The 26,264-nt window shown below is 51.8% G+C and overlaps 1 protein-coding gene across 10 annotated transcripts in view; it reads right to left on the bottom strand.

Moving 5' to 3' along the window:
• Positions 1-26,264, bottom strand: part of KAT2B (lysine acetyltransferase 2B) — a 109,250-nt gene that overhangs the window by 52,756 nt on the left and 30,230 nt on the right. For all 10 annotated transcript variants that reach the window (XR_011255502.1, XR_011255508.1, XR_011255509.1 and 7 more), the window contains exon 2: positions 16,833-16,959. Coding sequence is in view for 4 of the 10 variants with exons in the window: in XM_069582560.1 (XP_069438661.1) it covers positions 16,833-16,959 (127 nt within the window). In the remaining 6 variants the exon portion in view is untranslated. The remainder of the gene's footprint in view (positions 1-16,832; positions 16,960-26,264) is intronic.

The following is a 26,264-nucleotide window of genomic DNA, read 5'->3' as shown; positions in this document are numbered from 1 at the left end:
CAGGCTTCTCCGCCTGTGGGGTCCAGTCCCCACCCAGGGCCAAACCCACGCCCCTGCACTGCGAGCATGGAATCTCAGCCACCGGCCTGGCAGGGAAGCCCCAGTCTGGAACATTCTCTCCCAGGAACCTTCTGGAATACCAATACATCAGATTGCACTGTAAATAGAGAAACTTTCTGAACTGCTATAAGACTGAAGTCTACTCACAAAACTGACTTACGTTAAATTCTGCCATGTCCCTCTAGAAGCCAACTCTCGTCAGGCCAAGAGGACCCTGTGGCCCTGGAGCCTGGATCCAGGATCTGAGGACAGTGGGTTCAGAGGGTGCAGAAACAAAACTCCTAAGGGTTTAGATCTAAATCCTGCGAACGGTTCTGGTGGCCAAGAACACCACATCTCAGGAAAGACGGGAAAAGTGTCAGTGAAATCTGAATGAAGCCCTGTCCCTCAGCCCCGAGAACACTGAGAGCTCCCTGTCTATACAGCGAGACCCTAAGGCCAATCTGCGCTCGAGTCAGCATCCTCCAAGGTCGCGCCCCAGACCGCCTTCCCTGCCTCTTTCTGTGGCCTCACTATCGTTACGTGAACTATCCACATCGTCCCCCCTCCCATGCCCCGGTCCTCTCTTCTACCCAAATCCAGTCCACTTCTCAAGGTGAACACATTTTATCCTCAAAATATCTCATGAGGTAGGTCTGAGTGACCCCGTGCTACGGCTGAGAAATCAGGCTGAAACGGAACGCTGTTTCCTCCAGTGTCAGCCCGCAAGGCAGAGACAGGGGCTGAAGGCAGAGACAGGGTCTGAAGGCAGAGCAGCTCTGACTCCAATCCTGAAGCACGCACACATGTGCTTTCTGGATAATCAGCTGATTCGCTTCAAGTCCTCATCACTCGTAAGGGTCTCTGGAGGTCTCTCAAGATCGCGAGGGTCTCTTGGGGTCATGAGGGTCACCGGGGGCCGCGAGGGTCACCAGGGGTTGCAAGGGTCTCTCGGGGTCGCGAGGGTCACCGGGGGCCACGAGGGTCACGGGGGGTCACGAGGGTCTCCGGGGGCTGTGAGGGTCTCTCGGGGCCGTGAGGGTCTCCGGGGGCCGCGAGGGTCTCTCGGGGTCATGAGGGTCTCCGGAGGTAAGCCAACTGAGAGCCCACCAGGGCTCTCAGTCTGTGTCTCCAGGAACCGTCGCTACACTGGCTGACAGACAGCAGCTCTGCAAGAGTGATCCTTTGAGGTGGAGCTCTTGGTGTGCTGGCTGAAAATCCTTGGACCTAGAAGTGCTTGAGATGACTTCTAAAGAAAGTCTCAACTATGGAGAGCAGAGGTAGGCCTTTCCTTGCCTTTTTCAAGGGCATGCTAAGTTGCGACCCTATGGACTGTAGCCCACTGGGCTCCTCAGCCCATGGATTCTCCAGGCAAGAACACGGAGTGGGGCTGCCCTGCCTTCCTCGGGGGCATCTTCCCAGCCCAGGGATCAAACCTGCACCCCAAGCTTCCTGTGTTGACAGGCAGCACCACCTCCTGCACATCGTGAAGCGCAGGCTAGATGGAACTTTAAATGCTTACGACAGGAGACCTGAGGAGGTCTGCCTGTTTCTGACTCTGCCCAGGAGGGAATCCGCAATCTCTCCTTCAGCTCTGTGTGACCCAGGGTGCAGAGAACCAGAGCTGGCGATGCAGGAACACGGAGACGAAACAGCAGGTTCCCAGAGGGCAGAGGGCGAGGCTCTGCTGGACAGGGGTGACTCTCACAGCCAAAGACGGAGATGGTTGGGATCCTCCTCCGGAAAGAAGGGAGGGGCAGCTCAGGGGTGGGGCTACGCGGAGGCAGAAAGAGGACGGTGCACGGAAAGGGTTAAACTTCTAGAATGAATAATGGGTAGAGGTGGAGGGGGGAGATCAGATGAAAACAGGGGGCGTAGACCACCCACCAGAGAAGAAACAAAGCTGCTCTGGACAAGCTGCCAAGAAAGAGAAGCTTCCCCACAGCGAGAAAGCGGACAGCCTACCACTGGCCTCAGTACTTAGTAGCCTGGAGGGTTAATTCTGACTCCAGGCTGACTTGAACTCCTGTCTTTTTGTTATAATCGTACATAATGGCCTGAGAACCCTGCCCCTCTGCCTCTCTTAAACTAAAGAGCTCCAGTTTCGCTCACAGGGAGGTACCGTGAGCCTGCCCACCTGGGAATGACCCCCTGCCCCTCTGCCTCTCTCAAACTAAAGAGCTCCAGTCTAGCTCACAGGGAGGTACCATGAACCTGCCCACCAGTGACTGACCCTAAAGAAAGGAACGCATCCTCCTGCCTGAGGCTTGCAAGAATTAAATGGTCTCTGTACTATGTTTCCTTACCCCTCCATCTCTGATCCATAAATTTATATGGATCCATATCCATCAAAATCCATAAATGGGTATTTTGAGACGCTAGTCTGCTCTCCTCCAGCTCAGCCAACTTCCCTAATAAAGAGTCCTCGCCTCAAGGCCTCATCTCTGGGGCTCATTGGCCGACTGTGCAGGGCGCAGGGCGCGTGTGGGCCCTGGTGACGCTCTCAGGCTCTCCAGCTATGGGCCCCTCTCACCAATGCCCCTTGCGGTCTCTGAGTACCCTACACTCAGCTTTCTCTCTCACCAAATCCACATCAGCAGCTAAACCCCATGCCAACCCAATCATCCCCGCACCCCTCATCACCTCCCCACCCCAACAACCAGGGCACCACCACCGTCCCCACACACTTGACCTCGGACTTAAGAGTCCTTGAGGTCACCCTCCGAATGGCGGCCCCTCCAGCCAAGGAGCCTGGCACTTACTGCCTCACTGCCCTTCCATGGCACAGTGCCCACACCAGACACAGCTGGGCACCCCCACACTCTTCCCCACTCCCACCTCTGATCACAGGGACCTCGAGCCTTCCCCCAGGGTGCTCTGTCACCATGGGAGGGAGGGAGACCGTCCCCATCAGACCCACGTCTACTGAGTCCAGGGATGGCCCCTTGGGGGCTGATGAGCAGGATTGGGGACTTCCCAGAATGACTGGTGAAGAGCTCACCCACCAGTGCAGGAGACGTTACATAGCATGATCCCTGTGCTCTTGCCTGGACAACCCCATGGACAGAGGAGCCTGGCGGGCCACAGCCCATGGGGTTGCAAAGAGTCGGACACGACTGAGCGACTGGGCCTGCACGCCTGCACAAGCAAACTGGACAGAGGCACCAGGGAGCCGAGAGTCAGCCGCACACCATGCAAAACCCGGAGGCACGTCACTCTAACTGAAAAGCCAGATACTTACTGAACTCATGTGTAACCAAAGACTCACTCACTGCTGAAGGAAAAAACACTCAGTCTTTTCCAAAGAAACCTTCTGACGCAAAGAAGTTCACTTTAAGGAGCCAGAAGTGTATTTTCTGAAGAGATGTGCCTCTATACTACACCGCACAAGTCTACAACAGGTAATTCGGCCACAGACCTCATAACAGAGTCAATGCTTTTAAAGTTTTGATAGACGCCCCCTAATTTATCCTCCCAGTAAGGTCCACCCCAGTCCACCACAGGAGCGCTGAGACAGAGCCCTTCCCCCACACTGGCCAACAGCGGAGCGTCTGCTCCCTCGGTCAGTCTTCTGAAAGCCAGCCCGAGCCCCCGCTGCGGTGATCTGCGCTCACTGGATGCCCAGGATGGTTTCCCCTGTCCCTGGACACTTGCGTTTGTTCTTTTGTGTGCTACATATTCAGGTCCTCTGCCTGCTTTTCTAGGATGTGGGTCTTTTTCTGTCTGTCCTCCCAGATTGGCTGGGGGTTTTATTTGTTGGCTTGTGGTTATGCAGGAATTTTACATTTTTCAGAAAAGTCTGGCCTTTCTTCAAGGTCTTGCTTGCAAAGGTCTTTCCCATAGAATCAAAAGATGACAAAAATGCATTTTCTCCCAGCTTTTAACAGGTTTAGTCTTAAAATTGAAAACATTCCTCCACCAAAACATCAATATCATAAAAGACAAAAAGCAGGAGGGTGGTGGGGAGGAGGAACTGTCCACGTCAGAGCAGACGGGAGAGGCGTGCAGCGACGCTGACCTGCGACATGTGGCCTTTGTCCCCTTTCTTAGCAAAGTGCTCCTAAACTCCTGGACTTGCACATGTGACGGCAACAACAGAGGTGAACGAGTGTCTGCTGTTATTCATAAAGACCGTTCCCGCAGCACCTGATTCTGTGAGTGGCTTTTGCACAGAAGCACAGAGAGGAGAGGGTTGGAACCCCCACCTCGGGAGGGGAGAGGCTCTGGAGGCTGAGCTAATCACCACCATGCTCCCCACCCTACTCCCCACCCTGCTCCGGCTTCTCCTCCGTCGCTGTTCCTGACTTGCATCCTTTTATGAAAACACCGGGAATCTAGTGCCTGCTTTCCTGGGCTCTATAAGCCACTCTGCAAAGTGATCAAAGCCCGGGAGTAGGAGCCTCCAGTTTACAGCTGGCCAGCGGGAAAGACGGGCGATACCTGAACTCGGGATCAGCATCTGAAGGGAGTGCAGACCGCGGACCTTTTGGGGCCTGCGCTGATCACAGGCAGGCAGAACTGGAATTAAGCCGCTAGACGCCCCGCTGGGCTTTGCGGGAGGGCTGAGCAGAAAATCCTGTGCGTCTGCTGTCAGAAGCTTCTGGAAGTGTTGAGGAGAGGAGACTCTGTCTGACCTTCACGTGACAACTAAATACGGATGTGATGCTAGCCTGCTGGGTGCTTAATGGAGAGGAAAAAAAGCTCTAAAAGACATTTTTGGGTCAACTCTAAAATTAGAAAACAAGTAAGCACTGGATTAAGTATTACATCAATGCTAATATTTACTGAAGCTGGTAACTAAACTGAGCTTATGTAAAAGAGTATACGGGAATCCCCTGGCAGTCCAGGGGGGGGGAGGGGGCTGGCAATGAGGATCCTGCAAGCAGCGCAGCACAGGCAAAAAGCAACAAAAAAACCTTTATATGAAAGACTGTCCTGATTTTTAGAAACCGTATACTTAAGTATTTCAAGAGGAAAAAGCCATGATGTAAATGCATCTTATTCTCACGTGATCCAGGAAAAGGTATGATGCATACAGACACACACACACAAACTCACGCGTGATACCTGAGTGTGGGCGTGTCCACACGCATATGAGACACGGGGCCAAGCAAGCAGGGCAGACTATGACCAACAGGCCCATCTGGGCAGAAGGCACGTAGGACACTCCTTGCTGCTATGCTCACCACTTTCCCGTAAGTTTGAAAACACTTCCAAATAAAAGTTTTTCTTAAAAAATCTTTCTTCCACGTGGAATTTGATAACCAAACATAAAGGACCCTGCCTTCATTTCAAACCATCGTCCAAGATCCTGGTACAAAGCATCCACATGATTACCCAAGAATGGGCACCCCAGCTTGGGGCGGGCTCACTCCCTGCAGTGGTGGGCCCGCAGCGCCGACCGCGCGCGGAGGGCGGAGGCGCATCCGGGACGGCAGGCTGACCGCCATGCATCTCCCGGCGGGGCCGCCACCGCGCAGTAGGTCAGACCACAGACGCCAGGGGGCCACAGCCACCAGCTAGGGACCCCAGCACCGCGCCTGGCCGGGACCCTGACCTTCGCGCCTCCAGCCGCGGCCCCCAGTCAGCCCCTCCTCTTCCTGGGGCAGCCCAGTCCCAGGCCCTGGGGCGGGGCCAGAGCACGGCTCGCTCCTCTGGACCGGAGAGAAAGCCAGCAGCACCGCATCTGGGGGATCCGCAAGGGGCTCAATTACGCATTCGGTTCGTGGAAATCTGAGGTCAAGGCTGGAAGAGATCAAATGAAGTCCTTCAATGACAGATTCCGACCACGCGCAAAAGGCTCGTAATTTAATAGTTTCCTGTAACGGAAAAGAATCCGCAATACTACAGAAACGGATGGATGGGTGGGTAGGCAGCTAGACGGACAACCGGATCACTCTACTGCACGCCAAAAACTAGCACGACGTGGTACGCCTTCATGGTGAGATGCCTCAGTAAAAAAAAATAAATCAAAGAGTCTGAAAGATAAACGTGGTCTCATCTTCAGTAACCTCACATCTGGAAGGGACAAAAAGGGTCATTTAAGAGTAAGAACCCTCTAGAGAGCTCAGGCAAAGGACCATGTGAGCCATGTCTGTGGATGGGTGTGTGTCTGTGTGTGTCAGGCGTTGCGAACCCACAGACTGTAGCCTGTCAGGCTCCTCTGCCCATGGAATTCTCCAGGGAAGAATACTGGAGTGGCTTGCTATTCCCTGCTCTAAGGGATTTTCCTGACCCAGGGTTCAAATTCTTTACCAGCTGAGCCGCCAGGGAAGCCCAAGAACCACATTTAACCACATATAAATATTCTAGCAACCACTTTAGCATTTTTTAACAACAGGTGTTCAAGAAACATTTTAATTTAAAAAAATCTGGCCGAACCACACAGTCTGCAGGACCTTTGCTCCCTAGCCAGGGGCTGAACTCCTGCCCCTGCGGTGGAAGCAGCAGTCCCGCCTCTGGACCACCAGGAGCCCCAGGAGCCACATCCGTGAGCGAGAAAATAAACAGGGGAGGCCAACACGCTGCACCTAACCTGCCGCTGCGGCTGCGTCGCTTCAGACCTGTGCGACCCTGTGACCCCACAGCGGGAGCCCGCCAGGCTCCCCCGCCCCTGGGACTCTCCAGGCAGGAACACTGGAGTGGGCTGCCACTTCCTTCTCCAGTGCAGGAAAGCGAGAAGTGAAAGGGAAGTCGCTCAGTCGTGTCCGACTCTTCGCGACCCCATGGACTGCAGCCTACCAGGCTCCTCCTTCCATGGGGATACCAAATTATTTCGATGCACACTCAACATTAAAATATCTCACATTCTGTCTTCAGGACTGGTCTGCATTTTCCACGGGCAGCACGTTTCAACTGGAACAGCCACGTTTCAAGTCCGGTCATCAGTCACACGTGGCTGGCAGCTACCGCTCTGCACAGAACAGGTACCGATCATGAACCATGAAAATCCCTCTGTGAATAAATGCCACCAACCATCTTTTTAGTGACCCCGAATGCAATGGATATTTCAGCAATGAAGAAACAAATCCAGTGATGCCCAAGGAACTAAACATACCAGGAACTAGGGAAAAACTCAATCCCCTTCATGTCAGTTCAGTTCAGTCGCTCAGTCATGTCCGACTCTTTGTAACCCCATGAACCACAGCATGCCAGGCCTCCCTGTCCATCACCAACTCCCGGAGTCCACCCAAACCCATGTCAATCGAGTCAGTGATGCCATCCAACCATCTCATCCTCTGTCATCCCCTTCTCCTCTTGCTCTCAATCTTTCCCAGCATCAGAGTCTTTTCAGATGAGTCAGCTCTTCACATCAGGTGGCCAAAGTATTGAAGTTTCAGCTTCAACATCAGTCCTTCCAATGAACACCCAGGACTAATCTCCTTTAGGATGGATCTCCTCCCAGTCCAAGGGACTCTCAAGAGTCTTCTCCAGCACCACAGTTCAAAGCCTCAATTCTTCGGCGCTCAGCTTTCTTTATAGTCCAATTCTCACATCCATACATGACCACAGGAAAAACCATAGCCTTGACTAGACGGACCTTTGTTGGCAAAGTAATGTCTCTGCTTTTTAATATGCTGTCTAGGTTGGTCGTAACTTTCCTTCCAAGGAGTAAGCGTCTTTTAATTTCATGGCTGCAATCACCATCTGCAGTGATTTTGGAGTCCAGAAATATAAAGTCAGCCACTGTTTCCCATCTATTTGCCATGAAGTGATGGGACAGGATGCCATGATCTTAGTTTTCTGAATGTTGAGCTTTAAGCCAACTTTTCCACTCTCCTCTTTCACTTTCATCAAGAGGCTCTTTAGTTCTTCTTCATTTTCTGCCATAAGGGTGGTGTCATCTGCATATATGAAGTTATTGTGATTTCTCCTGGCAATCTTGATTCCAGCTTGTGCTTCCTCCAGCCCAGCATTTCTCATGATGTACTCTGCATATAAGGTAAATAACCAGGGTGACAATATCCAGCCTTGACATACTCCTTTTCCTGTGTGGAACCAGTCCGTTGTTCCATGTCCAGTTCTAACTGTTGCTTCCTGACCTGCATACAGGCTTCTCAAGAGGCAGGTCAGGTGGTCTGGTATTCCCATCTCCTTCAGAATTTTCCACAGTTTATTGTGATCCACACAGTCAAAGGCTTTGGCATAGTCAATAAATCAGAAACTGATGTTTTTCTGGAACTCTCTTGCTTTTTCAATGATCCAGCAGATGTTGGCAATTTGATCTCTGGTTCCTCTGCCTTTTCCAAAATCAGCTTGAACATAAGGAAGTTCATGGTTCACATATTGCTGAAGCCTGGCTTGGAGAATTTTGAGCATTACTTCACTGGCATGTGAGATGAGTGCTTGTGTAGCAGTTCGAGCATTCTCTGGCATTGCCTTTCTTTGCGAGTGGAATGAAAACTGACCTTTTCCAGTCCTGTGGCCACTGCTGAGTTTTCCAAATTTGCTGGCATATTGAGTGCAGCACTTTCACAGCATCATCTTTCAGGATTTGAAACAGCTCAACTGGAATGCCATCACCTCCACTAGCTTTGTTCGTAGTGATGCTTTCTAAGGCCCACTTGAGTTCCCATTCCAGGATGTCTGGCTCTAGGTGAGTGATCACACCATCGTGATTATCGGGGTCATGAAGATCTTTTTTGTACAGTTCTGTGTATTCTTGCCACCTCCTCTTAATATCTTCTGCTTCTGTTAGGTCCATACCATTTCTGTCCTTTATCGAGCCCATCTTTGCATGAAATGTTCCCTTGGTATCTCTTATTTCCTTGAAGAGATCTCTAGTCTTTCCCAGTCTGTTGTTTTCCTCTATTTCTCTGCATTGATCGCTGAGGAAAGCTTTCTTATCTCTCCGTGCTATTCTTTGGAACTCTCCATTCAAATGGGAATATCTTTCCTTTTCTCCTTTGCCTTTAGCATCTCTTCTTTTCTCAGCTATTTGTAAGGCCTCCTCAGACAACCATTTTGCTTTTTTGCATTTCTTTTTCTTGGGGATGGTCTTGCTTCCTGTCTCCTGTACAGTGTCATGAACCTCCATCCATAGTTCATCAGGCACTCTGTTTATCAGCTCTAGTCCCTTAAATCTATTTCTCACTTCCACTGTATAATCATAAGGGATTTGATTTAGGTCATACCTGAATGGTCTAGTGGTTTTCTCCACTCTCTTCAATCTCAGTGTGAATTTGGCAATAAGAAGCTCATGATCTGAGCCACAGCAGCTCCTGGTCTTATTTTGCCTTCATGTCCATCCAGCATAGAAAAGCACCAAGGGTTAGAGAACCACAGTTAAACAAGGGGAGCGCTGCTGCAGTATAGCGACAGGGAGGCCTGGATTCTCTGTGCCAAGGGCTGGGTCAGCCAGGACGCAGAGGCGAGTCAGGCTCCCCCGCAGGGAAGGACGAAGGGCAAGGCCGGTGCTGTGTGCCTCCACGTGCAAGGCAGAGGGGAGGACGGGCCGGCAGGCACCTGACCCTCACACAGTCAGCCCAGGGGGCTCCGTCCTGAGAGGAAAAGGCGCCCAGAGGGCTGAAGCAGAAGAACATGCCCGGATTAGACTGCGAGGACATGACTGAGTTCGCACAGGCATGCCTGTGTGGGAAGCCAGGTGTGCAAGAGGAGACTCAGCTCCCGGTGCTGCAGCAGGTGTAGCATAGGACCAGCTGGTGCGAGGGGCGCTCAGAGCAATCCCCCAGGACTTCAGGACCCTGGGGGCTCAGAGACAGCCCCCAGGACTTCAGGACCCCAGGTGCTCAGAGCAATCCCAGGACTTCAGGACCCCAGGGGCTCAAAGCAATCCCAGGACTTCAGGACCCCAGGGCACTGGGAAAGTAATGATATACTAAGTGGGCACAAAATGCTGCCAGCTTTATCCCTGAATCCTGCCACAGACTCACAGCTCCCGACAACTCTGAGGCCATGGAGAAGGAGTACAGAAAACCTGGGGCCCCTCCCCGAGAGGCATTAGCAGACTTGGCCCAGGTGGCTGTGTCCGTGTCTGGCTGGGCCCGAGGGTCCGTCATGCGGCGTCTGCCAGGGACACATGTACACGGGGCCCGGGGGTGACCAGGAGATGGGGGGCTCGCGATGTGGTGGGAACACAGAGGAGGGCTGGAATCCCCTGTGATTCCAGGCAGGACCCTGTGAGGCTCCCGGGCAGGAGAGCCTTCCTGTGCCCCCATCTCTCGCTGGCAGGGAACAGGTTTCATTCCTCCTCCATGACCTTCCAGAAATTCCAAAGAGCAGGTTCAAACAGCTGCTAGGCAGGGAAGGGAGGGGACGCGAGACCAGGGAGGCGCAGTAAGAAAGAAGGCGGCCTTGAGGCAGGGTCCCGGGACCCCTCACACAGTACACAGCAGTGACTCTGAGCAGCTTTCAGCTATGAAACCCCCACCACGTGGGAGAAGTTAGCTGCTTGCTGCCCATAAGCACGCAAACCCCGGAGCAGCTGGAACCAGGCTTTTGATGCCGACTACCGATGACCTCGCCACCAACCAGTCGGAAGGAGGTCCTCCAGCTGATGCCCCCTCTGAACCATTACTGTGAAGCTCTGCGCTACCTGCCAGGTGGAAACACACAGGTTTTAGGGCATTAGCCTGCTGTGTCCCCTTTTGCCTGACAAACCAATAAAGCTATTCTCTGCTACTTCACCCAAAACTCTCCAAAATTTCCAAAATCCCCAAATCTCCACAAGTTTCCGAGATTTAATTTGATGTTGGGGTACAAAGGCCAGATTCAGCTTCAACGGTCCATCAGAAAAACGCTGGTGGTAAGATGCGTGCTGAGACACTTCATACTGTCCAAGAAACAAGCCTGGTAGTATTGTTAATGCTGGTCTTTACTTTGCTTGGAAAGTTTCTACCGTAAATAAGCAGGTAAGCAGAGATAACCACAGGTGGAAGTGAAAGTCACTCAGTTGTGTCCGACTCTTTGCAATTCCATGGACTACACAGTCCACGGAATTCTCCAGGCCAGAACACTGGAGTGGGCAGCCCTTCCCTTCTCCAGGGGATCTTCCCAGGGATCAAACCCAGGTCAAACCCAGGAAACACCAGTTTCCACTTTTTTGATGTTTAACTACACGTATGTATCAGGAAAATCTGATGACATTAAAAGAACAATCGGGCTTCCCTGATGGTGCCGTGGTCTTCAGTCCTGGTCTGGGAGGACCGCACATACTGCAAGGTGACTGAGCTCAGGAGCCCCAAAGACTGAGCCCTGCTCTAGGGATGGCGCTCGGCAACAGGAGACGCCACCCCAGTGCGAGGCCTGAGCATCACAGCTGGAGAGGGGCCCCTGCTCAGACACTGGAGGAAGGCCCACACAGCAAGGAAGACTCAGCTCAGCCAAAGATAAATAAATTAAAAAGCAAAACAATAAGAAATCTCCACGAAACTGCAAAACATTATCCCTACTCAAACTTAATAAGCAGTACGCCTCAGCACAGTTCATAACAACGGACTCCAAAAGACAACGGAAACCCCAGTTGTGTCGTGGCAACAACGGGTGTTTCCTCATGTCCTGGTCATAGAAGGAGGCTGCCACTGAAACAAGCAGTCCCAAAACAAGAAACTCTGATTAATACTAAGGTGAGGAGATGTGTTTGGGCCAACTGAAGTGCTCTGTTAGGACCCTCTGTCAAACTTTGTATATAATTATAACAGTCCCAGATATCAAATAATTTCAGAGAATGGAGTAGAATGTTCTAGGCCTATGCTATCCAACAGAAACATAATGCTAGACACATGTGATTTTAAGTTTTCAAGTAGCAATATTAAAGAAAAAATAAACAGGTGAGATTAATTTGAAGAATATTTATATATTTTATTAACCAAATATATCCAAAATATCATTTCACCATGTAATCAAAATTAATGAAGCATCTCACTTTTTCTCATTTGGTCTACAGCTCATCTCAATTTGGAGCAACTACAATTCAAGTGCTCATTAGACAAACGTAGCAAGTGGCGATAACATTAACAAAGACGGAGACATTTCCAGTCTGTGGTGAAGACTCTAAAGAGCAAAGCGGTTAGGGGGCGGGTAAACTGCCCAGCCAGGCCTAGAGTTGCTTCTAACTCCCGACCAAACGTCAGACCGTGGGCCCTGCGATTTACACCCAGGAGACACAGAGTATCAAATTAAGGCAGGCCACGGACGCCCGGGATGCGAGTCACTGTCAAGAGACCGTGTGAAACCAGAGCTCACTGTCGAAAGACTGTCTGGCTGAACCGAAGGACACCCAGCGGCAACTCAGCAGAGCAGACCCTTCAATCGGCGAGCCTGGATGCTGTTTTGACAGGTCTGAGAGCAATGCACATATTGTCGGGTCCAAATTCCCAGGCTCAGAATAGCGACTGTGAGAACAGTTCCGTGCACACAGATGGGAAGGCTGTTGAGGGTTCACGCCCACTTGACGCCCTGACCCCCTACACTGCTGTTAATACTTAAGAAGTAATCGGGGGCTTCCCTGGAGGGACAGGACAAAAACCCGCCTGCCAATGCAGGGGACCCGGGTTCCATGCCCGGCCCGGGAAGATCCTGCATGCGGCAGCAACTACTGCCGCCGTGAGCCTAGAGCCCACGCTCGGCAACGGAGAGGCTGCACAGTGGCAGCCCACACTCCGCAGGGCAACCCCGCTCAGCACAGCTGCAGAGACCCGCACACAGCGACGAAGACCCAGCGCCGCCAAAGACAGAGAAACCATAAAGAAAAAGAAGCAATCTGCAGGAAGAAAAGATGTCTTGCTTAAAAGAAAATGCTCTGGCCCGAAAAAGGGGGAGAGGGAAACTGTCATATGTTAATCATTGTTAAAGCTGGGTGACGGATACAAGGCTGTTTATTATATTAAATGATTCTTCCTTCCTTTATGTATACATGAAAGTTTCCACAATAAAAAGTTTTCTTTTAAAGTAGGGAGGAGGGAGGGGGGCATAGTCCTCCTTCTGAAAGAGGAAGCTTCCTGGTGTCAGAATCCTGACACCAGGACAAATAAACAAGCTCCAGCATTCTGGTGATGATCCCAAGAGTGCTTGAAAATGTGCAGACGTTTCAATTTTAAGGAAGCGACCGACTGGAGCGCAGAAGGAAGGAAGAGGGAAAATAGTTTTAAATGCCCACAACCCCAGCGCCCTGAGAAAACCACCTCAGCAGCAACTCGACATACATCCTCGGGACCATCCCCGTCTGTTGACTGAAACGTGTAGCACAGCCTCCAGCCTGATGAAGTCAGCTGATGCACGGGGCTGCTCTCCAGGCGGGGGCCCCCTTCAGGAAGGGCCGCCTTCCCGGTGGTTCTCAGTGGGAGGGTGAAACTCTGGGCTGGGCAAGTGGATACCTGTATGACGTAGCCCCTCCTCTGAAGACTTAAATTCCCAACAGGAGGGCGGGGAGGGGGGGTGGGGGGGGGGGTTGGGCAGTGGCTGCGGGTCAGCCCCTGAGTGCGTCCCGCTCTCTACAACCCCGGGGACTGCAGCACACCTAGCTCCTGTCCTTCACTACCCCCTGGAGTGCGCTCAGACTCCTGTCCACCGAGCCGGTGATGCCATCCAACCGTCTCACGCTCTGCTGCCCACTCCTTTGGCCTTCAATCTTTCCCAGTATCAGGGTCTTTCCCAATGAGTCAGCTCTTTGCCTAGGGTGGCCAAAGTACCGAAGCATCAGCATCAGTCCTTCCAATGAATATTTAGAGCTGATTTCCTTTAGACTTGACCGGTGTGATCTCCCTGCAGTTCAAAGGACTCTCAAGAGTCTTCTCAAGGTAGTGGACGGGAATCATACAGGGTCCTGGACAGAGAACCTTGAACTCCTGCAGCTGGGATCCCAAGACACGACTGACTCCGCATTCCTCTGTCCCCAGCTTGTGAAAGCAACCAGTACCCTTCTACAAACATGGTTTTCTCATTTAAACTGAACAGAGTTCCCATCCATTGTCTGAAGTAAAGAACTCCAGTAAGAGTAATAACGAATTTTCCGCCAGGTACTATGCTAAAATTTTGATTGGCGTTAATTCATTTACCCCTCAAACACTTCCATGAGGTAAATACTACCACTGACTCCATTTCAGAACTGAAAAACTGGAGATCCAAGCAAATTAAATAATACGTCCCAGTTTACAGCTACTGGTTGTTGAGCTGGCATTTGAACTTAGGCTGGTGGATCTTGCCATTTTGTCCAAAATCATAAAACCTTCAATTAAGCTGCTTTCTGGCCTGCTTTTTTCATTAACAATATGTTAAGAATGTCTTTGTATGTTGCAAAATACATCTTTTGTTAATAGCCACAGTCAGACTTTATTTTTTGGGGCCCTAAAATCACTGCAGATGGTGATTGCAGCCATGAAATTAAAAGACACTTACTCCTTGGAAGGAAAGTTACGACCAACCTAGACAGCATATTAAAAAGCAGAGATATTACTTTGCTGACTAAGGTCCGTCTAGTCAAGGCTATGGTTTTCCCTGTGGTCATGTATGGATGTGAGAGTTGGACTGTGAAGAAGGCGGAGCGCCGAAGAATTGATGCTTTTGAACTGTGGTGTTGGAGAAGACTCTTGAGAGTCCCTTGGACTGCAAGGAGATCTAACCAGTCCATTCTGAAGGAGATCAGCCCTGGGATTTCTTTGGAAGGAATGATGCTGAAGCTGAAACTCCAGTACTTTGGCCACCTCACGCGAAGAGTTGACTCATTGGAAAAGACTCTGATGCTAGGAGGGATTGGGGGCAGGAGGAGAAGGGGACGACCCAGGATGAGCTGGCTGGGTGGCATCACGGACTCGATGGACGTGAGTCTGAGTGAACTCCGGGAGATGGTGATGGACAGGGAGGCCTGGCGTGCCGCGATTCATGGGGTAGCAAAGAGTCGGACACGACTGAGCGGCTGAGCTGAACTGAACAATGAATCTCATAATTCGAGCAAGGACCTCTCCCACTGGGATATTCGGGCTGTTTTAGTTTTCCGTACCGTGAATATGGCTCTAATAGCTGCCCTTTTAATCTGAAGGCGTATCCAATTTACAGTTAGGTTAACTTTCCGGCATGAGTTTGTCAGGATAAAGGATGTGTACCCTTTTCCCCATTCTCAATTATGTATGGTACAGTAAGGGTATTTGTTTTCACAGCTTGTTAAGAAATATAAAAGGGAACAAGGTCAGCTTTTCTTCAAGAAAGGCTGTTTCTGCCTTTGGGCATTCCTGTGTGCCCAAAGGAGACAATCTGCTCAGCTAAATAAGAAAGAAGACTCTGTTTTTAAACGTTAATTGGTGAAGGATAATAGGATTTCCCAATCAATACCAAGTACAGTTCAAGTCCAGTGTTTGAGGAGCTCTATTGCGTCACATTCCCCAAGGCAATGCTCCAGGATGACGGTGGAAAAGGTGAGTTTCAAGCAAAGCCGTTCCTGTGACCCTTGGCCTTTTGCTTTGCACTGGCTGCTTCAAAAGCCAGAAGAGACACCAGTTAAACCAACACAGTGATGCGACTGTAGGCGCGTTTACGTCTCTCCTGAGACGGAGCTTCTCTAGTTCCTTTCCTCAGGTCACTCCGGTGTGGTAACTTCCTGAGATCGCACTATGTCCTATTTTGTTCTATACAGACTGAAACCCTCTCTAGCTGAGTACAAAATCACACTTCTACCTAGACCTACCTGCTGGCTACCGAAGGCTGATGCTCCATCTGAGATGAGCGGGAAGCTTGAGAGAAAGATGATGGCTAAAAGCACCCAGCCCTCACAAGGGGCAGGTGGAAAAGTAATTAAGATGTATTAGGATGCATGGCCGGGGCTGCACTGGTGTGGCAGGGGGCGGCAACCTGCACAATGACCGTTCTTTGGGAGACCGGATGACTGAAGACAGGAAAGTAAGAACAGCAGTCCCAGACCCCCTGTGACTTTGAATTTGAATTTCTAGGGGAAACTACGCAGTAACTTTCATCCACTTAGACAGAATATAATTTAAAAAGAAAATGTTTGTCCTAAAACTAGTATCAGGACTCAGACTGTATTAGCACAGTCCTGGTAACTAACTCGGGCAGAGTCTGGCTAGGCTGATAGTGATTAGCTTGCAGGGACAGATAAGAATGTTGAAAGGGAAAAGACAAGTAAATATTTACCAAACACAATTCCAAGGAAGAAAAGAGATAGCAGACCCAGGAAATTAAAGAATATGAAGATAAAATTAAGCACTCAGAAAGTTCAGGGAATCAGAAAAGAATAAAAAAAAAAATCAGAGTGAATCAGGACATGCTAAGTATTATTCTAACTAGTTCAGCGGCCACATTTCGTCCCATTTGGCAATCCCCTGCCCCGCCCCCATCAGCGGTCAGCCCAGCTCCTGGGGAAAGTGAGGGGACACAGAGAGGGATGAAAGGGGCAGTGGAGAATGCGAAGAATCCGCCCGCAGGACACACAGTGCGAGCCCTGATCCCAGAAGACGCCGCGCGCCAGACGGGCTAAGCCCGAGTGTCACAGGCTCCTGAGCCCCGCAGCTGAAGCCCCGTACAGAGGGGCCGCCAGATGGGAAGCCCTCACGAAGCGCGATCAGAGAGCAAGCTCTGCTTGCCCTAGCTCGAGAAAAGCCTGAGCCGCCGCGAAGACCCCGCACAGCCGACAACTCCAAGAAGAAGACCGAGTGCGCACAGGGCAGGACTCGCCTCCCGCGAGAAGCTCCCAGCAGAACCAGGAGGTTAAGGGGTCGTGCCTGCGGCCTCCTCAGAGGCAAGGTGGACAAGTCTGGCTAACCCGCCCAGCCCAGCAGGGCCGAGTCTCGGGGACGCCGCTGGCGGGCCCGAGGGGCGGGACTCACCGAGGGCGTGGCTGCAGCTCCGGCAGGACTCCGTGAGGCTGACGATGATCTGCTGCAGGTCGGCTCTGGGGGGCGTGGGCGAGGGATTGGGGTTTTTCCAGCCATTGCACTTACAAGATTCCTCTGCCTAAAAAACAAACAAAGGGAGAAACAAAATTATATACTAGACAGCAAGGAACTGAATGTTTTATACATAAGTAACACACACCAGTCACAGGACGGCAACCTTCCCACTCCTGACTTAATAATGTTCTCTGTATTAGCAGGAAACAAAAGCAGAAAAGAGGCAAAGAGGGTGTGTGACTCAGACATGTTGTTTTGTCGTTGCTTTTTGGGTTTTGGTTTCCTTTCCGGTGATCCTGCCTCAGAGAGAGAGGACTGTGCCCTCCGCTCTGGCACCACGCCCCCAGCGAGCATCCATGGAGTCCATCCATCAAGCTTCCCGAAGGGAAAAGCCAGACTCCTGAGGTCCCCACAACACGTGGGGCTCTGGCGACAGCTCTGCCCAAGGGACTGACGAGGTCAGCGACCCCGGAGCCACCAGAGGGACACAGCAGGTGAGGACGCCCTCGCCGGCTCCTCCCACTCCCTCCCCGGCTCCTCCCAGTCCGCCGTGGGCCCCCAGCTGTACACGTGGAGAGTTGTTCGTGGAGGCTGCGAGTTCTCCCTCCCAACAATCTCCCCGGTTTCCCACGCCAGAGCACTTTTTGGTAACGCCTGACAGCATCATTCTTAGCTTTTCCCACTTAGCACATTTCCCCACCTTCTTAGAAAACAGCAAAAATGCTCAAGTGTTTCTGTGATGACCTGGGTTATAAAGCAGGGGACAAGCGTGGAAAGGTATCAATTATTCCTGATTATTCTACCGAGTACCACTCTGGGTCTTCACTGGTCATAAGTGTGGAGGGAAACGTGGAAAGCTCGCACTGAGTGACTCTCTCCTTCGCCACACCAGCCCTCTCTTACTGAGAGCTTGAAATCTTCTATCGATGAGAAAGAAAAATATGAGTTGCTGAAACAACATGAAACCTGGGCTGATTCACTCCAGCTAACAGCCTTCTGTGTACACCGCCCAACACTTGTGGCCTCACAAGTCACAAGCGGCTACCAGGCCCCTGCAACGCGGCCTGTGCACACGGGCACACACTGGAGACGCAAGGCACACAGCAGACTTAGAAGACTGGCGCAGAAAGCAAGCATCTCGGCAGTTTCCACATTTGTCACATGCTGCAATGCCAATATTTTAGATACATGGAGTTAAGAGATATTAAAACCCACTTGGACGGTTTTCTTTTTTCTTTTTTAATGCGGCTATAGAACATTCATCTGTCTACAATGTGGGAGACCTGGGTTCGATCCCTGGGTCGGGAAGTTCCCTGGAGAAGGAAATGGCAACCCACTCCAGTACTCTTGCCTAGAAAAATCCCATGGACAGAGGAGCCTGGTGTCCATGGGGTCACAAAGAGTCAGACACGACTGAGTGACTTCACTTTCTCCTGGACAGTACTGGCCTTTAAATAAATTGCAATAGATTTTTGTGCTTGGGCTTGGACTTTGTGCTAGATCTTTCGTTCCCTCAGACATCTTTTCTCCCTGGTTTGGATGTCCCAGCAACCCCACCCACCCACCCCAGCCCCTGGTGTACCAGATGGCTGAAGTTAACAGAAGTCTGAAAATTTCAAAACGGCTGCTGCCTTGACCTCACACAGAAAATTCTCCAAGATAGGAATCGTTTCTGAAGTGTATGCAGGTAGAGGAGAGTACGAAAAGAATAAACTGGCAATGCAGGAAGGGTCAAGACGCAAGAAAAAGCTGCTTTTGATGGTAAGCCCTTCCCCGTGGGTGCGTGGAACCTGGCAAGCCCCACCTGACTGCTCCTCACAGTGAGGATGGGCCGAGGAAGGACCTTCCACCAGCAACGCCAGCAGAGCAGCCCCCGGTGCATAGCTCCAGGGACCCTCTTCGGTCTGGCCAGGCACATGCTCTGATGCTAAGCTAAACCCGGCCCTGAAATTCTCTGAGGCAAGCCATGTGCCTCTTAGAGACACGGTCTCCAAGGCCACGTTCCTGAGGTGATGTTCATGAGAGTCTGCTTCCCAGAAGGCACCCCACAATCTCGAGAGCTGGGGGAGACCCCCCCCCATCCACTCCTCATCTCCTCATGGTGGGCCAGCGGCCCCGCCTCCAGCTGTTCTGAGCAGTTGGTCTGATTCAGCTGCCCTTTCCAAAAAAGGCTTTTGGCTAGAGAAAAACAAGTGATGACAAAAGCAGCCAATGAGGAGGGCGCGCCAAACCCAGAAGGAGAGAACAGCGGCGGCCAGAAACCTGGAGTCGGGAGAACGACATCCGACATCCGAGGTCAAGGCTGCACGATGCGCGCCGAGGGCCTACTCCCCGCCGGCTACGCCTGCCGGGTATGGACGGAGCCGAGGAGACCCTGCCGGGCCCGGGGCCGCAGCCGCGGGGGCGCTGGGGGTGGCGGCCGGGCAGCACAGGCGGGCACAGCGCACAGGCTGTCAGAGCGGGCTGGTGCTGGGCGGGAAAGACGGACGGCGGGCCGCGAAGGTCTGGAACAGAGCCGTCAAACGCACGGTTCTAACCGGGACTTTTAGAGACGCGGGCAGGCAAGCAAAGGCTGACGATGAAGCTCGCTGGCAGAAGAGCATCCCAGGCAGGAGGAGCAACCTGCGCAGGGGCAGCCAGGCCTGGTTTGCTCCGCAGAGCGCGGCGGCCAGGGCGGGCGGAGCTCAGGGCGGAAAGCCGAGCTGCCGTGCGGGCCCCGCGGGGAAGGCCTCCCGAGAACGCTGCCGCGCCGGCCCGGCTCCGTGTCTCTTCTCTTCCGCTCCAGGAGGGTCCTCCGGGCTGCAGACGGGGGTGCAGGCAGAACACAAGGGCTTGAGGCAGGGGGTCTGCAAACATTCTCTTTCTCCTTCATTTTTTCCTTTAGTCATGAGAGCCAACCATCCCCATTGTTGTTTTCCTTAAACAGCAATCATGGCGGGGCAGGGATCCACCCACGTTCCTGTCACGTCCGTCTAGTCAAGGCTATGGTTTTTCCAGTGGTCACGTATGGATGTGAGAGCTGGACTGTGAAGAAGGCTGAGCGCCGAACAATTGATTGCTTGTGAACTGTGGTGTTGGAGAAGACTCTTGAGAGTCTCTTGGACTGCAAGGAGATCCAACCAGTCAGTCCTGAATATTCACTGGAAGGACTAATGCTGAAGCTGAAGCTCCAGTACTTTGGCCACCTCATGCGAAGCGTTGACTCACTGGAAAAGACTCTGATGCTGGGAGGGATTGGGGGCAGGAGGGGAAGGGGACGATAGAGGATGAGATGGCTGGATGGCATCACGGACTCGATGGACGTGAGTCTGAGTGAACTCCGGGAGCTGGTGATGGACAGGGAGGCCTGGCGCGCTGCGGTTCATGGGGTCGCAAAGGGTCAGACACGACTGAGCGACTGAACTGAACTGAACTGAACTGAACTGAATCTCTATCAATAAATCGTCTTACTTCCTTCTGCTTTTAACTTCCAGTCCAGGATAACAATGCTCTTACCACACGGGGAAGCACATTAACAAACACAACCCAGCACTTACAAATCTCCGTTACCTGGACAGAAAGAAAGGCCCACCACGAGACCGCGGGATGCTCCCTGAATTGTCATAAAGGTGCCAAGCTGCCAGTCAAGGGTTTCCTGACTTAGGAAGGCAGAGGGCTTATGTCGGGTGTGGGGTCAAGCGGATAATGACCGAAGTACACTCTGTCCTCAGTCTGTCTCATCGACCTCTGTAGCTTTTGACAGACATGATGGATTTTGCATCTGGTCACGTAAGTAACCAGAGCCGCAGTCTTCACAGGCAGGCCAACCCCGGGAAGGAAGTACCCGTGGCACGAGCTCCATGTGGACCAGAATGAACGCCACCAAAGGCCGCGCATCTGCCACTCCAGACGCTGAGAGACGCTGACCTAGTTAGGCATGAGGTTCCTCATTACGAGGACGCGGGGAGGCCGCCAGCAGGCCTGATCAACCCTGATCGCTCCACGGCTACGAGGAGAGCCATCACCCCGTGACAGCACTTCCTGTGGCAAAAGTCCGAGTCCACAGGTAAAAAGGCCCGCGGCAGTGCCTGGGGCGGGGCCTCCCCGCGGCTCTTCCGGCGGCACGCAGGCGGCACGCAGGCGGCACGCAGGCGGCACGCAGGCGGCACGCAGGCGGCACGCAGGCGGCACGCAGGCGGCACGCAGGCGGCACGCAGGCGGCACGCAGGCGGCACGCAGGCGGCACGCAGGCGGCACGCAGGCGGCACGCAGGCGGCACGCAGGCGGCACGCAGGCGGCACGCAGGCGGCACGCAGGCGGCACGCAGGCGGCACTTCCCTGCGTTTGGAGGGCGGGGGGTGACGTGCACCGGGAGGAGAGGGGAAAGGAGGCAAGCCCCAAGCCTCTCCTGCTCCTCGCGCCCCGTGTACTCTCGCTCCAAACCCTGGGCACCCTGTGCGTGTCCCTCACATCACAAGCCTGGATGCTGAGACACCAGAACCCTCTCTTCACAGGAGATGAAGACGCAGCCCAGCGGCGCTCGGCCGTAAGAGGCCCTGGAGTCCCTGGGGAGCTTCCTCAGAGAAGTGAAGCGGCGTTTGGGAGCGCGGGCAGCGCCAGAGGCAGGCAGGCCTGCATCTTCTCTAAGCGAGTGATTACATTCTCCCAGACTGGGTCTTCCCGCAGCAAAGTCCCAGGCCCGGGATCTTCCTTCAGGATATGCTTCCTCCGAGCCTGGGGGCGCGCAGAAGGCAGGGATGGAGCCAGCGGGAGCGCAGGGGGAAGGCAGGACCGCGCTCCGCCGCAGAGGCTGGCGGGAACCTGGGGAAGGCGGAGCGCGTCCGGGAGGACTCGGCCGCGGCCCCCGGCACCTGCCCCCGACCAACCCACAGCAGCGACGGGGCAAGGAATGTGTTTGCCAGCCAAGTGTTTCAGCCTGGGCTGAGGTTGGCAGACAGGCGGCCGGGGACAGCACGCAGTATCAGAGCTCTGTTCAGGAGGGTGGGCCTGGAGTGATGTAGAGGCAATTTCAAATCTTAACTTCAACATCTGCTAACCGTATGAACCTGGGGCAAATCCCTTAACCTTACGCTTCCTAATCTATGAAAGGAGCACAAAATATCCATCCCACAAGACTGTTAGAGGCACCAAGGAATGAAGGTGGGTAGGCGCAGAATGGATGGAAGTGGTAATGAAGATGCTGGTAACATGGTAGGAGAGCCCTGTTAGGTGAAAGATTAGCTGAGACCAGAGCTCTATACGTCATGATCAACTATGACAGTACTTTAAAGCAAGAACCTGAAGAGGATGCAGCCAACGAAAGGAGCTTGAAGATGCTGGTTCCGATCACTGTGGAATCACATCACTTACTGAACAAAAGATTGGTCAGCTTACAAACGAAAAGTGACGCTCCTCACGTAAATGACCCAGCAATCCCATTCCTGGGCATGGAATCTGGAGAAAACTAATTTAAAAGACACATGCAAACTAACACAGCACTGTAAAGCAGTTATCCTCTAATTAAAAAGTTATTCCTAACTTGGAGTCACTTGCTCACAATAGTAAACAACAAAAAAGATATATGCATCCCAACATTCACTGCAACACTATTTACAATAGCCAAGACATGGAAGCAATTGAAATGTCCATCGACAGAGGAATGGATTAAAAAAGATGTGATATATACGCACAGCATAAACTGGAAGGGCTGGAGCTGGAGCTCCGATACTTGGGCCACCTGATGCTAAGAGCCGACTCACTGGAAAAGACCCTGGTGCTGGGAAAGATTGAGGGCAGGAGGAGAAGGGGACGGCTGAAGATGAGATGGTTAGATGGCGTCACTGACTCGATGGACATGAGTTTGAGTAAACTCTGGGAGATAGTGAATAACAGGGAGGCCTGGCATGCTGCAGTCCATGGGGTCGCAAAGAGTCAGACAACTGACCAACAGGACAAAAACAAGCATACACGATGGAATATTACTCAATAAAAAAGAAAGAAATACCACCATTTGTAACAACACTGATAGAGCTAGAGAGTGTCAGACTGAGTGAAGTAAGTCAGAGACAGATAAATATCATATGATACCACTTATATGTGGAATCTAAAAAAAAAGGTACAAATGAACTTATTTACAAAACAGAAAGAGAGTTGCAGTGTAGACAACAAACTCACTGTTACCGGCAGGGGAAGGGGAGAGGGATCAACTGGGAGATGGGGATTGATATCTACACACACCACACATAAAACAGTGACTACCGAGCGCCTCCTGCACAGCACAGCGATCTCTACGCAACACCCTCTAATGACCATATGGGGAAAGAATCTTTTCAATGTGTGAAGATATATATATGTAACTTTGCTTACACCTAAAACATTTTAAAAAATAAGGCTAAATATTTGTGCTGACAAGGAACCTCTCTAGGTCCTAGTGAGTGGCAGCAAAGACAAACCCACAGAATAATATGGAGCATAATTTGATGTATGTTTGTTAAATGCATAAGCAATTTCAAATGTAGGAATGCGGATATGCAGAGGAACTAGAAAGATACACACTTTGGCGGTGGGGGGGGTGAAAGCTGGGGAGGGGAAGGGATATTCCCTTTGTATTCTGTATTCTTCTCTGGAGTTCATATTCATGGGTTGATTGCTAATTTTCTTTGACATTGATTCCTCTGAATGAAAAGTAATTCCAGAGAGATTCCAACAACAGTAACAGAGGCTCAGTACGCACAGAGAGGGTGGAAACCACATCCTCACCATAAACCACATGTAAGAATTCCAGAATCCAACACCCTTGTCCCTGTCCCTGCTTATAAGCCCCCTCCCCTCACTGAGGTTCAAGCCAAGACAGGAACAAGCTTCCAGTTCTTGGAGAAAGGATATGGGTTTTCAGAGATAAAAATCTTAACCTCATGATTGCAACAGACTTAAGAGTCCAGAAGTTAAAAGTTGATGCCTCTTCTTGTCTTAATATGACAGAAGACTGCCGTATTCTTGGGGGCCTGAGAAGTGGGTAGGTCAGGAACCTCACAGGAGGGAGAGTCCTCCCGAGACCCTTGCATTCCCCCTACTCAGTAAAAGAAGGCTACACCCCCACACTGAAGCCACTTGTGACAGAAGAGCTTAGTAAATTGCACAAGAAACTCCAATGATTTAGAAAGTAACTGAATAAAAGACTTCTTTCAAAATCGGCTAAGCTTGCTTCCTCGCTGAGTCTTGGGAACCCGGTAGCTTTTACAAAGTAGGGTTTTGTTTCTTTTGTTCAGAAGGACTGAGACTTTTCCCAAATAAAAAGAAAAATTCCATGAAAACTAAGAGGAGGGTGGAGGGAGGGTGAGAAGGGAGGACAGAGAAACCCTGAAGTGGGAAAGCTGTGTCGGCCACGTGCAGGGCTCCAGACCATTCTGACACCCGAGGGCAAGGCCAAGGTGAGCCACGTTGTCAGATCCGCACTGAGGTCAGAGACTGAGCGTCAGAGGTGGGGAAATAATGCTGAACTATCTACCTAGGAACTCTTTTCTACTAATTCCATGCTATAATGATATTCGGGAATATTAGGGAAAACATTAAAACTAGTGAAAGTGTTTCCTTTCCATTTTTTATATGGTGAATACTTGTCCCCAAAGCTTATGGCCACCCAGAACGTCACAAAGGGACCTTGTCTGGACACAGAGTTACTTAAGGGTCTTGAGACAAAATCAGCCTAGTTTAGACTGGGCCTTAAACCCAGTAAGCGGTGTTCGTGTAAGAGAAAGGAGAGAGATGACACCGAGTCACTCATACGCATGGAAGACGCCCTGTGGAGACAGAGGCAGAGACTGGAGAGGAGAATCTATAAAGCCAAGAGGGAGCTCCCCCAGTGGTTCAGGGGTTAACAACCCAGCCTGCAATGCAGGGAGCACGGGTCGATCCCTGGTCCTAGCCGAGGCTACCAGGAGCCAGCAGATGCTAGGAAGACCCAGGAAGGATTCTTCCCAGACCCTTCAGAGCCCTGCCCTGCTGACACCTTGATTTCAGACCTCTGGCCTCCAAAACTGAATTAAAGGAACTAATAATGTTTATGATCATTTTTTTATGGCATTCTGAGAAAATTAACGCAAGTGGCATAAAACAGATAAGAACCTGCTGTGTAACACAGGGAACTCCACTCAACACTCTGTAATGACCTACGTGGGAAAAGAATCTGAAACAGAGTGGATATATGCACACGCATAACTGATTCACTCCGCTGTACACCCGATGCTGACGCAACACTGTAAGCCAACTCTAAGACAAAGTTTAAGAGCACAAGTGGCTATTAGGGAATGCCAAGCTACAGACAGGTGCCCACGTTCTACTCCTATCGACGCTGCTGCACGAGAGTGTAAAGGGAACTCGCCCTCCAAACCCGTCTTCACTACGGAGCCTAACTGCTTAGGTACAGAAGAGTCCCCATATTTCTTAAATGCTTCCAAGTGATGAAAGTTATACCCAATTGAAATATCTGGAAGTCTCTGGATTTTGCTCACTTGTTTCTGGATATTTCATGTTGGTGGGATAAGAACAGTACTTCCTACATGTGTACAAATATCACAGGACATGCTGAGCCCTAAGTGCACCGTATTTTCAAAGTGTGCAGGCCCTACGGCCCACTTTACGAGAGAGGATGTACTAAGTTCTGAGAAAACACTCAGCATCACCCCTGATGCCAGCAGAGCATTTTCTGCCAAGTGCACCAAGCTGCTGCTACCTGCCCTCCGCCTTGGCCTCCCTATCTCCCTTCCAGATGTTCCAGCCGCCACTGTTCTCTGAGATAAGAGGGCTCCCTTCAAAACACCTTAATTAGACCAGATGGCTGCTGGCTCGGGGAACTCCCAAGGGGGTTGGCCTTGCAGCTTCAACAAAGTATCAGCTGCAGGACAACCTTGCAGGGAGTGACTGCCAAGCCAATTACTGTGGCAGCTACTACCCGGGCATGGGGGTGGGGAGCTCTTTCCCCAGGAGCCCGTCTCTGCAGAGCAGCAGCGCAGAGAGAGAAAAGGCCGCCTCAGTGCTGCCGACAAGCCAACGGCACAAAAATGGTCTTTGCCCCAGCAGGATCCAGGGTGAGAGGTCAGAGGATGCAGAAGCCAGGACAGAAGGAAGCAAAACTGGATAAACAAGTAACCATGACCCAGATGGCAGGCAGACAGGGAGGGGGGTGCTCTGGGCCTAAAGAATCCTGGTTGGCACCCAGAGGAGCTGCAGCAGGAGCGCCAGGCCCTCAGCAGGACGCCGTCAGGCTTAAAATGCCAGAGTCGTGCTTGCTGGAGAAGTCAAGCCAGTGACAGGGAATGTCCCACAGCGGAAACATACAGACGGGATTAGGGAGTGAAGCTGTGACTCCAACACCACGGCATGGGCTAAAAC

Source organism: Ovis canadensis, chromosome 1 (assembly GCF_042477335.2).
Source record: "Ovis canadensis isolate MfBH-ARS-UI-01 breed Bighorn chromosome 1, ARS-UI_OviCan_v2, whole genome shotgun sequence".
Lineage (NCBI taxonomy): Eukaryota > Metazoa > Chordata > Mammalia > Artiodactyla > Bovidae > Ovis > Ovis canadensis.
The sequence above is the reverse complement of the archived record's forward strand: the minus strand, read 5'-3'. Positions and strand labels throughout refer to the sequence as shown.